Genomic DNA, 12,423 nt, shown 5'->3' on the forward strand with positions numbered 1-12,423 from the left:
CCCACCCTGAGTCCCCGGGCTTTATCTGACCAATGACGGTTGGCAGACTTTTGCTGAAAATACATTAGACATCCCCAGCCTTCTTTGTCAGAGCAGCCTGAACCATGATGGCTCACGGGCCTCCCCCACAGGGCCCACGAGCTCCTGGATGTGACCTCTGCCTCTCCCCTGGCCACCAGAGTGCCACCTGTGACTGGCCTAGGCTGCACTTAGATTTGCAACATCTCAGAGAGTACCAAAAGTCAGCAGCATCTCTGGGGTGCTTCAAGGGGATGGCAGCCACCCATGCCAGCGCCACCCCCCACCAGGCCAGCAGCTCCCCCCTAACAGTGCCCAGGAAGATGTCATTCTCTCCAAGAAAGAGCTATTAATTGTCCGAAATGTTTCAGGCACTGAGGCCAATAATGACCACGTCCCGGGCACGGTGTGGGCACTTTACGCACAGAAACTCGTTATTCCACACAGCCCCCATGTGTGGTGCCCCTATTACTGCCCCGGCTACGTAAGACAGGGAGGTTAAGGAACTTGTTTAAGGTCAGACAGCTAAGAAGTGGCAGAGCCAGGATCCAAACACAGGCCATCTGGCTCAGAGTCCGCGCCCCTGACTGCTATGCTGGACATAGCAACACGCAGACACCAAAGGCGGTTCGGAAAATGGCAAACATGACGTGGAAGATCAGAGTGACCTGGCGGGGGCTACAGGGTGGGCCACTTAGACTGGATGGTCAGAAAAGGCCCCTGAAGAGATGACTCTTGCTGAAACAAGCATCTACATGATAAAGAGCAGATGGCCAAGCCAGGATCTGGGGACAGCGGCAAGATGCCTCTGAGGTGGGAGCGAGCTTGCTGGCCTGAGAAACAGACACGTGAGTGTGGCAGCAGCCCGCGAGGGTACGCGGCAGGACATGTCGGAGGCTGGCAAGCAAGGGAGGGCCTCATGGGCCACCTCAGGAGCCTGATGATTTATTCTCTGAACTTGTCTTTTTACCCCTAAGAGTTCTCGAGAGCCTTCCAATCCTGTCAAATGACACGCCCGGCACTGCTTTCCTTCTAGCTCAGCAGACAGACGAGCTCAGCCCCCTTCTACAACATGAGACAAAACAGGGACCTCCAACGGGGCAGATCTGGGTAGAGATGGAAGCCAGAGCCCGGCCACCTCTGTTTCATGTCCTCACCATGGGTGCGGTCTGGGAGGGAAGCGGAGCTACTCGCCCGGGACAGGGGTGCGCTCTGTCCACTGCACCATCCCCAGCAGCCCCGCACAATCATGTGAGTCGGGGCTCAGGGAGAGCGGGGCTACTGGGGGTAGCTGCCTGGCTGCCTTGCCAGCTACAGTGCACCCTCTGAGCCAATGACCTGGCATTCTGGTCTCCAAGGCAAGCTCCCTGTGTCTGACTAAGGCGAACCCTCGCAAGCGAACCGGCTCACCTCAAGGACAGCATCTGGATCTCAAGCTGAGGAGGAGACCCCAAAAGACAGTCTCAGTTCAGAGCTCAGTTCCACACCTGCCCTGTCCACACAGGTTGTCACAGGTCACCTGCCTCTCGCCTCACTGGGAGTGTCCAGGGAGTGGGCACTACATGTTAGTCACACATACTTTCTCGGGATCTGTACTGAGCATGGACCAGAGGTATTTGGGGATGGCAGGCAGGAGGGCGGAAGAGGAGGAAGGCGAGGGAAAGAAGGAAAGGTGACACCGCCAAAGGACTGCCAACCTGGGGGGTGGGGGGGGCTGCTTGCCGACAGCAGGCCTTGAGGCCCTCCTGCTGCACCCTGACCTAGAGCTTGTCTTCTTGTCTTAAATTCCCACTCTCTCACCCCAGGGCAAATCATCAGGGGTCTCAAGGAAAAAGAATGTCTAAAAAGCATTTTCGGAATGTCCAAAAAGAAAGAGGTGGGGGTGGGGAACCTGGGAGCCCCTGGTGGCTTGTGTGTGGGGTGCTGACCTTGTGCGGCTCCAACCCCGAGGACAGGGCAGTGGAGCAGATGGTCACGGTTCTCTCTGCCCAGCATCCACACCCCTGGTTTTGGGAATAGCACCCCCATTTTCCTTTGGGGAGCCACACCTCCCCTTCTCTCCCCCCACAGAGTTGCACAGGGCTCTAGGAGTGGGCAGGGGACCCAAGTTTGGTCAGCAGGCATTTTCCCAGGTCATCAAGTGTTAGGTTGGCCCTTTTGGCTGGGATAGCTAACGTGAGGGTGACTTGAGCCTGAGCCATCAGTGCTGCCACGTGGGGCAAGTGTGCCCGAGGACGAGACCAGTTGAGAAGCATGCACAGAGATGCGGTGAGAGGAGAGATTCCTGGACAGCGTGGGCCCTGGGGGCTGTCGTGCTGGAAGCCATCATTCTGGAACACTTCATTTCTGAGCCAACAACCTTCTCCCTGCCCCCAAAACTACTTGTGTTGGGTTTCATTTGTGCCAGAAAAGGCCTGACTGATGTTCTTTGTTGCGATCCCTGTAGCAACCTGAACTGAAACCAGAGCAGGAACTAGAAGCAGACAGACTGATGAATGGACAGAGGGAGGGACGAATGGAAAGATCCATGTTAAAGCAAAAATTACAGTGATAATGATGTACTATGTGTTGGCTAATGAATTCCAACTAAAAAAGAAAGCAAATACACTTGAATAGTAATCGAAGACATGTGGTGGTCATTTGGGATCCATTGTACATGCTTGGTCTTTTCTGTATGTTTAAATTTTTCGTAAGAAGCTGGGGGGAAATGCTTTGCATAAATCACGGAAGACATTTAGCTTGAACTGGGGATCCAGAGTGGGGCAGAGCCTTCCTGGCAGTGAGCATGGAAAGTCTTAAGTATGAACAACCCGACTCATGGAGCGCTCCGTCTCAGGAGTCCTGTCATCATGTGATCAGCTGCTCCCCCTTCCACTTTCGTGGCTGGTTCTTTATAAGGCCAGAGGCTAGAAGTTCAAGTTAAAAATGTGTTTTCCTGATTTACTCTATCATCTCGTAAGACAGCAACATCACCACGTGAAAGACCGACGTGGGGATGTAACTCTGCTGAGTCCACCAGTGACCTTGCTCTCCAGCAGAACCATGGCTATGATAAAATCTTATGTGCAACCAAGTTATTTTTACGTTTTCTGTTGTGCAGAGGTCTGTGGGTCTTACGTTTGACCGTCCTGGCGTTTTGAAAAACTAACTTGTCACCATTTAAAATCTAGAAAATTCATGATTAAAATCTAGAAACCTGGCCTCTTGTGGGGGGGAAAAATGCTTTTTTAAGATTTTATTTGTTCATTTCAGAGAGAGAGAGAGAGCACAGGCAGGGGCAAAAGAGGAGACGCAGGCGCCCCGCTGAGCAGGGAGGCTGATGCGCGACTCAATCCCAGGACCTAGAGAGCCTCACCTGAGTTGAAGGCAGACGCTTAATCTTAACTGAGTCACTCAGGTGTCCCCCAATTTTTTTTTTTTTTTTAATATTTAGTACTTCTGGGCCCATATTCCCACATGGTGATTACTGGGTAGAGCTGAGAAGTCGCCTTCAGACAAGGTGCACTCTTCCACTGTGGTCATCCAAAGACGCACACAGGCAATGCCCCCCCGGTTAAGTGCCTGGCCAGGCCCTGTGGCTGTGTGCGTGTGTGACTGATGGCTTATTTTCCCCAGAGCGTTCCCCATGTAGGGGACAGTTGTTTTCCAACAAGAAAGAAGTGTCTGCACACACAGAGAGAAACCCTACCTGGTTCTTACTCTCTGCTTGTCGAAGGGACAATTCTTTTACTCCTCTCTCCCTCAAAATCCCGATAAACACTGGTTTGATTCAATGCCACAGGAATTCATCAAGCACTGTCTATATCTCTAACCAGTTGCCCCAGAAAAGGTTGAAGGAGTGAATGTCCTGACATTCTTCCTTTACAGGAAGGGGTATGGGGTGTTTCTTTTCACTTGCAAAACACCTAAAAAATGTGGGCCTCAGTTCTGCTTTATTTCCAGCTCCTTATGGAATAGGAATGTGATTTTCGCTACTTGTTTATATATCAGGACTATCTTACACTAAAAACTCCAAAATTTGTGTTCCTGGTGGAAAGATGGGATTGGGTTGGCTGGTAGCAGAGGCACATTTCCCATGAAAGGGGCTTCAAGATTCTAGCCCCCAAGTTGCTGAGGGCTGAAAGCTGTGGCTGGCCTGATGGGAGAGATGGGGCTGAGAGCTGGCTTTGCTTTCCAGCCCCCCGCCAGGCCACAGAAGCAACCACCGATGGTCCAGAAACATGGACCAAGGCTGCACACACGCTGGACTTCTCAGAGAGGGGACACCAGGCCTCACTCTGCCTGTGTGCTTTTTAAGCACTATCTGGTACTATCCAGGAGACAGCGGCCTGGGTTGCTTCTTGCTAAGTCAGTTAGGAAATTCCCAGGCTGGGCTCTGAGACGGCCGCTCTGAGCGCTCACTGGGGCAGCGTCAGACTGAGCAAGATATCCACGGTAGAGCCCTTGGCCCTGCCTGCTTCCCCAACCCTGCCCCACGCTTGGCTTCGTGGGACTCCCACAGGGCAGACTCTGTACACCTCGCCCCCCACTCCACCCCTAATCTATCCAGAGGACAACTTTTCTTCGCGGCCACTGAGAAGATTCAGAAATTAGCCAAAGATGATTCTGGGTAATGAAAGATGCACTGTGTGGTTAACGGACCAGAGTTATTCTCTCCAAAGCTTAAATTAAATCAGTTATTTCAATCAGCAATGCTCTGATTAGAGATCTTAAAAATTCCACAATATAGTTTTGATTCATTTCTGAGCCACAAGTGAATTCAGCAGAAATCATCGGCAAAACAATGAGAGAGACAGAACAGAGAAATACCACACCCGGGAATCAATGTGGAGAGAACTGTCCCCAGTCTGAAAAGGAGTCATACGGGTGTGACAGTATGAAAGATTTACCTGTCTGTCATGTTGAGTTTAGAGATTACATCAGCCTGTAAAATAAAACACACAAACACACAGACACAAAAAAAAACCCCTGGAGAACAGCCAAGAAGATTAAAATGTCCATTAGTGCTGTATTAGAAACTAATAAGGACATTAATCTTCAGTCCCCAAACCACTTGAAAAATAAAGAAAACTCCTAAGTTTTAGTTTAAGCATGCATTCGATCATTATACAACAAAAGTATGAAACAGAATGCTACATCTTTCAGGCCAGTTTAGGCCTGGTTTTCTTAAGTTCATTCCCATTTGATGCTAGAAGCTGTGCAACGAAGAAGGGTGCAGGACAGACATATTTATCCTGGCGCCACTGAGGCGGCAGTCCAGGTGACGCTCAGATGCCATCGGCTTTGGCCGCTAGCTGCCCACAGAAGCAGACACATCCAACACACACACGAGGAGCCTGCCAGTCACCCAGAGGCCTGAATCTCAAACTTAGTTTACAGAACTAGGGCAGGCAAACTTTCTACAAGTACCCATAAAGGAAAAAAACTATGACATGCATAGACATGCAGAATGCAAAACTAGAGATATTACCTTTCTGGGTAGATTAAAAGTAATTTGAACTCAAAGTACAGAACACTGGGAACTGGTTTAGCAATGGTGGAAAATCCAGAGTATGTAATTCTATGGCTGGGCAGCTTAGAATTGAGTGAACATATTCAGAATCTTGATTTCTAAAAATTCCAAATTTTCATTAAGAAACAGTGCCTAATCCTGATTCAGTCTACTTGATAACATAACTGATACTGTTATAATCTGAAGACCTTGGTGGTATATATTCTGCTTTATTTTTAGTATTCTGTCTTAAGAAAATATTGGCTTGCAAATAAGATCCAAAACTTTTGGGCATTATGGAGAAAATTCACTCAATTCCAGACACCAACGCTCTTTGAGGACACTTAGAAACAATTTCAGCATGCCTTTACTGTGCCTCGTATGAGTTTGGATTTCCTTCCAGGACAGCATTTACCTTGAACGTGAAACTCAGGCCCCACAAAGTATCCCTACGCCACCTCCCTGCCCTAGCTCTAAGAATGTGAGACTCTCAGAATTTTTCAAAGATGTTTCTCTTACCTGACCCAGAAAATAAATTCCTCCCCCTACTACAAAAGCGGAAATTGCTGTACCGAAAACAGCAAACAGGGTGATGGAGCCAATATTTTGAAAGAAGTTACCCTGTTGGAAAGAGCAGAGATAAGAGAACTGCTTAGGGTAACTGGTCCAGTCGGTGAAGGCATGCACACCCCACCTGGTCCTCTGCATACACCTGATTCTCTGCAAAAGACCACCAACCTGGTTTGTGCTGTCTTCACTTTGACCCACCACTTCCGCTCGGAATGCAGCTAAAACCCAACCAAAGCCTGGATGGTTGGACCCCTGTGAAGACCTCTAAACTCCCCTTTGTTCTCTGGGTGGTTCTAGTCACACTGGTGACTCTCTCTCTCTGTCTCTCTCTGGTTCTCCGAACACAGCATGCTCCCTGGGCTTTGACCATTCTTTCTTCTTCCTTGCCTGGTGAACTTGAATCATCCTAAGATCTTAGGGTGGTCTGGCTCTTCCTGAGGGAAAGCTGCTCTCATCCCTTACCCAGGTCAGATCCTATTCTATGCTCTGAGTGCCCAATAACCCTCTCCTGGTAGCGAGTGACAGGGCCAAAATCTTACATTCATTTATAGAACTGTTTGATGTCTGTCTTTGCCACTAAGCTATATGCTCAGCAGGGGGTGGAGGGCAGATTCATGATGACAGGGACACACACACATACACACAATGACCCCGTCTGCTTTTATATAACAGTTGCTGGCATAATGCCCATCAGATGGGAGATGCCCAATGAATAGGTACAAAAGGAATTAATTGTGTTTCATGTCTGATCAAAGTCCAAAGCTTACATAATTATAATTTTTTATTTAATTTTAAAAAAGAACATAATTTCCTTTAAAGACTTTAAGCAATCTCTATACCCAATGTGGGGCTCGAACTCACAACCCCGACATCAAGAGTCACATGCTGCACTGACCAAGCCAGCAGGTACCCCAGAAAAGGTGCACTATTATAAAGAATATCAAGATAATAGGTTATATGATCAGAAAATTCAGTTTGCTGTACAGGACTTCCAAATAATTTTATTTTACTCTAGGGATGTCTGGGTGGCTCAACCAGTTAAGCATCTGCCTTCGGCTTAGGTCATGATCCCAGGGTCCTAGGATTGAGTCCCATGTTGGGCTTCCTGTACAGCAGGGAGCCTAGTTCTCCCTCTCCCACTGCCCCCTCCCTGCTCATTTTTTCTCTCTAATAAATAAATAAAATCTTTAAAAAAATAATTTTATTTTACTCTATTAGTATCTTCATCAAATATGACAGATGAGATATAATTCTACCTATACTTTATAGCATTTAAGAGAAAATATTTGAGTCCTAGTACTATGGAATTATCTTTCAAGTTTCCGTAAAATTTTTTAAAAAGCTATTTATTAGACTCCTGTGGGCTCCACTTAGGAACAATACCAAGGACCCCTGACACTTGACTGTGGGCATAGACAAGGAATTCTATCCTTCTGCTTAAGTAACAAGCCACAGACAACAGGAAGTGCTATTTTATTCTACACGTATTTTTTTTAATTTTTTATTTTTTATAAACATATATTTTTATCCTACACATATTTTTTATTTTGAAGATTTTGTTTATTTGACAGAGAGAGAGATCACAAGTAAGCAGAGAGGCAGGCAGAGATAGAGGGGGAAGCAGGCTCCCTCCCTGCTCAGCAGAGAGCCCGATGCGGGGTATACATATTTTTAAAAGTTTATTTATTTTTAGTAATCTCTATATCCAACAGAGGGCTCAAACTCATGAACCTGAGAACAAGAGCTGTATGCTCTACTGACAGCCAGATATCCCTGGAACCGGTATCTTATTAAAGATTTATTTATTTATTTATTTGAGAGAGAGAGAGAGGGCAGGCATGCACAAGCAGGGAGAGGGGCAGAGGGAGAGGGTGAGAGACTTAAACAGACTTCGCACTAAGCATGAAGCCAGACACGGGGTTCAAACTCATGACCCCAAGATCATGACCTAAGCCAAAACCAAGAGTCAGAGGCTCTTTCCACTGAGCTGGTCAGGAACCACAGGAAGTGCTATTTTTTTTTTTTTTTTTAAGATTATTTGTTTGACAGAGAGAGTGAGAGAGACAGCAGAGAGGCAACCATCAGCAGGGAGAGTGGGAGAGGAAGAAGCAGGCTTCCTGCTTCCTGCTTCTTGGGCAGACCAACACAGGGCTCGATCCCAGGACTCTGGGATCATGACTTGAGCTGAAGTCAGATGTTTAATGACTGAGCCACCCAGGTGCCCCAGAAGTGCTGTTTTAAAAAAAGTGTGTCCTCAGCTCAACACTGGTGGCCCCAACAAGCCCATCTCCTTTAGGAGGCTACTTCGCTTCATTCATACAATCTGATTTGGCCTCCCATAATCTGACATTCAATTACTTTGTTTGGTATATCAATCTTCCACACACAAAGAACTTTAAAATAACACAGGGCAAACACAATGACTTGGTTTTTTCTAAACGAAAGGCTTTCATCTCTGAGCTTTTCTTTGTAAGGAGCTGATTTATTTGTTGTTAAAAACAGATTAAATTAAGTCTTGATCTGTTTATAGGAATCTAATGCTGATATAATTTATGGAGTTGGTTAACATTAATCCGAATGGGGCGCCTGGGTGGCTCGGTAGGTTAAAGCCTCTGCCTTTGGCTCAGGTCATGATCCCAGGGTCCTGGGATCGAGCCCCGCATTAGGCTCTCTGCTCAAGTAGGGAGCCTGCTTCCCCCGCTCTCTTTCTGCCTGCCTCTCTGCCTACTTGTGATCTCTGTCTGTCAAATAAATAAGTAAAATATTAAATAAAATTAATCTGAATGTTGAAAATTCACCTAATTCAAGTAACCACATTCAAGAACTTCCCTTTGTTACATAAAGCAAATTTATCTGTTTCTCTTTGATATAACTAATGGACTACTCTTTATATTATATTAATAATTTCAAAGAACCAACAGTTGCCTATCTAATGCATATTAACTGATGGTAATCTTACTGAAATTTTTATTCCAAGTCCAAATTTATATCAGCAAATACAGCAATATTAAAGACATTCAAGTTGACTTCCTATCTTCTCTAGGGAGGATAAGAAGTGGACAGAAGTCTCTGCATTCGCATTTCTAACTTACATTAGTCCCTTTCACATAAATTGCCCCATTTTCTGCTGGAAAGCCATCTTTAAATACGTTTTTCTAAGAAACTATTATTTTCCTCAAATTTTGGAACAAGCTTCTCTCTTCCCTCCAAAAAATTAGAAAATAAAATTTTTATATGCTCTAATGCAATAACCAAAGTGTCATTTAAAAAAAAAAAGATTTATTTGACAGAGAGAGACACAGTGAGAGAGGGAACACAAGCAAGGGGAGTGGGAGAGGGAGAAGCAGGCTCCCCGCTGAGCAATGAGCCTGATGCGGGGCTCAATCCCAGGACCCTGGGATCATGACCTGAGTTGAAGGCAGATGCTTAATGACTGAGCCACCCAGGTACCCCCAAAGTGTCATATTTTTAAGTAAAAACCAAATCAATCTCCTCAGCATTGTTCTAAAATATTTCCTCAATCTGCTTATAATTCACTATTTGTTTATAAAATGAAAGAGCTAGACATTGACTTTTAATTCCTTCTGGATTGTTTCTTTTTAAATTATCTGAGGTCAGAAACCATAAGAGACTCATCATCTCACAAAACAAACTGAGGGTTGCTGGGGGAAGAGGGGTTTGGAGCAGGTGGTTGGGTTATGGACATTGGGAAGGGTATGTCATATGATGAGTGCTGTGAAATGTGTAAGCCTGACGATTCACAGACCTATACCCTGGGGCAAATAACATATTATATGTTAATAAAAATAATAAAAAATTATCTGAGATCAGTAACAATTTATAAGATTTGGTGTGTTTGTTTGTTTGTTTTTACATTAAACCTCCTTTTCACTTTTTCTTTGAATAGGGCCACAATAAAATAACAGCTTAAAAAAAATCTGGACCGAACATTTTAGAATATTTATGCTTTAGTATCCAGGTGGAAAATTAAAGATTTAACTAGTATGTTTTAACCAAAACTCTCATAACAAATTTAACTCTCAAGTTTAATAAGCTATTAAAAACAATACTGGGTGTTGGGCAGAGAGCCAGATGGGACGCCTGGGTAGCTCAGTTAAGCCTCTGCCTTCGGCTCAGGTCATGGTCTCAGGGTCCTAGGATTGAGCCCCGAATCGGGCTCTCTGCTCAGCAGGGAGCCTGCTTCCCCCTCTCCCTCTGCCTGCCTCTCTGCCTACTTGTGACTCTCTCTCTCAGTCAAATAAATAAATAAAAATCTTAAAAACAACAGCAACAACACTGGTCACATTAATAACAGATCGTGTTAGTAACAAGAAGCACCACCAATTATTTACTGTGGCAGGTGATGCTTTACAAACATCCTTTCATCCACTGCAAACCTTCAACCAACCAACCAATTTTCAGGGTTTTTTGTTTTGTTTTAAAATCTTAACTTTACCCAAAAGACACCTGTAGGGGGCAGCACAGGATTAAACCTACCATCTCTCTGAAAGTCCAGGCTCTTCCCTTTCTCTGAGGCTAGGCCAAACCTTCCAACCTTTACAGTTTCTAATCACATTCACAAATTAACTGATTATTACTAATATTTTAAGTTGAATCACCTTTTTATTTTATTTTTTAAAGGTTATTTATTTGAGAAAGAGACAGACACACAGAAGCACGGGGAGAAGCAGAGGGAGAGGGAGAAGGAGACTCCCCGCTGAGCTGGGAGCCCGACATGGGGCTCCATCCCAGGGCCCAGAGATCATGATCCTAACACTCAACCATCTGAGCCACCCAGGTGCTCCATCTTTTTATTTGAAAACTTAAATACACTTAAAGAAAACTCACAGACAAGAAAAAGAGATCCCCAACCCCCTTATCCCCAACGCACACACATATATATACAAACTGGCTTGAAAGTTAGAAGCTCCCGCCCAGGCAGAAAGGGTTCCACTGGAAACTGGAGGACAGAGACCAGAAATGCTGGGGCAAAGCAGGGAAATGGGCAGGGGCTGCTGAGGCCGCTTTCCAGGCCGAGGAGCCACGAATAGGCCGGGTAACTGTGGGACTAGGTAATGGGCCAGAAGGAGCTGGACGACTGGGGAGCAAGGATGAGGCTCCACTCTGGTAAGCAGAAGCTGGGCCAGGGAGAAGGCAGGACGAAAGGGAAGAAAGGGAAACCAGGGGTGCGGAGCTATCAGCTGGGAACTGAGGCCCAGGGCAAGACACCAAGAGGGGACCCACTGAAGGAGGCAGAAGCCTAAGGAAGGAGAGAGGCCCGACACAGTGAGCTGAGGGAATCGAAAGGCCTGAAGCACATGTCCCTGCTGTCCCGGGACAGTCTGTGCTCCTACATATGTCAGTCTGTGTCCCACCAGAGGAATCAATGGATCGTCTGTCTGTACACCACTTAAAATCACTGTGGCCATCACTTGCCAGGCAAGGTAACCCTCTACAGAAAACACTAGTTAAGAAGCCACAGCGCCTGCGACCATGACAGCAGCCCACGGACCAGATACGTCTGTTCCTCTCCCTAAGTCAGACGGTGCAGTCCAGCTTCGACCATGCACCCTGGGGTGTGGGTGCAGATCCTGCACTGCGAGGTCAACACCTAAGCTTTTCTGGAGGCCGCCTTACTAACAGAGGCAGCCAGCTAGACCAAAAGCACCGACGCAGGCCTGAGTCTTACCTTGTGTAATGAATATCCTGACTCAAATATAATAGGAGGAAGCAAGAGGAGGAAAAACATATTTGGACGAAACATTTCTTCTTCCTGTAAATATAAAATGGGTATTTTTCAGAAGGATGGAATCTACGTAGTTAAGAAATAAATCCACCAGTGAAGAGCCAAAGTAATTGTCCTCTTAAGCCCAGTGGAAACACCCAATGTTTAAAAGATTACCTGATGATAAAACCAAGCAGAAGAAGAACAAAAAACACAATAAAACCTGCATTTAAAAATGTAGGACAAGTGATTGGAAAAGGTGACCAGCATATGAACTGCTTCCAAACACACAGTATATGCTCTTCATTCTTGTTTTTTTTTTTAGTATTTTTATAGAAAGGGATGGGGGAGGGTTAGAGGGAGAGGGAGAAAGAGAATCTTAAGCAGGCTCCACACCCAGCAGAGAGCCCAACGTGGGCCTTAATCCCAGGATCTGAGATGAAATCAAGAGTTGGACAACTAACCGACTAAGCACCCAGGGGCCCCTGATTCTCATTCTTTACTAAGGAAAGACAGTTAATTTTAATACAGAAGACATTTCAATTAAAACAGAATACTTCCAAAAATAAGTCCACAAATTGAAATTCTCTGGGAAAACAGTAACAGTAAGCCCTAAAAA

General features: G+C 45.8%; 1 protein-coding gene across 6 annotated transcripts in view; it reads right to left on the reverse strand.

Annotated features, from left to right (window-relative positions):
• SLC9A8 (solute carrier family 9 member A8) overlaps nucleotides 1-12,423 on the reverse strand; it is a 69,076-nt gene that overhangs the window by 30,475 nt on the left and 26,178 nt on the right. For all 6 annotated transcript variants that reach the window (XR_009344507.1, XR_009344505.1, XR_009344506.1 and 3 more), the window contains 3 exons: nucleotides 11,769-11,852; nucleotides 6,029-6,130; nucleotides 4,908-4,942 (listed from right to left, as the gene is read on the reverse strand). Coding sequence is in view for 3 of the 6 variants with exons in the window: in XM_059132859.1 (XP_058988842.1) it covers nucleotides 4,908-4,942; nucleotides 6,029-6,130; nucleotides 11,769-11,852 (221 nt within the window). In the remaining 3 variants the exon portion in view is untranslated. The remainder of the gene's footprint in view (nucleotides 1-4,907; nucleotides 4,943-6,028; nucleotides 6,131-11,768; nucleotides 11,853-12,423) is intronic.

This window comes from Mustela lutreola, chromosome 9 (assembly GCF_030435805.1).
Source record: "Mustela lutreola isolate mMusLut2 chromosome 9, mMusLut2.pri, whole genome shotgun sequence".
Lineage (NCBI taxonomy): Eukaryota > Metazoa > Chordata > Mammalia > Carnivora > Mustelidae > Mustela > Mustela lutreola.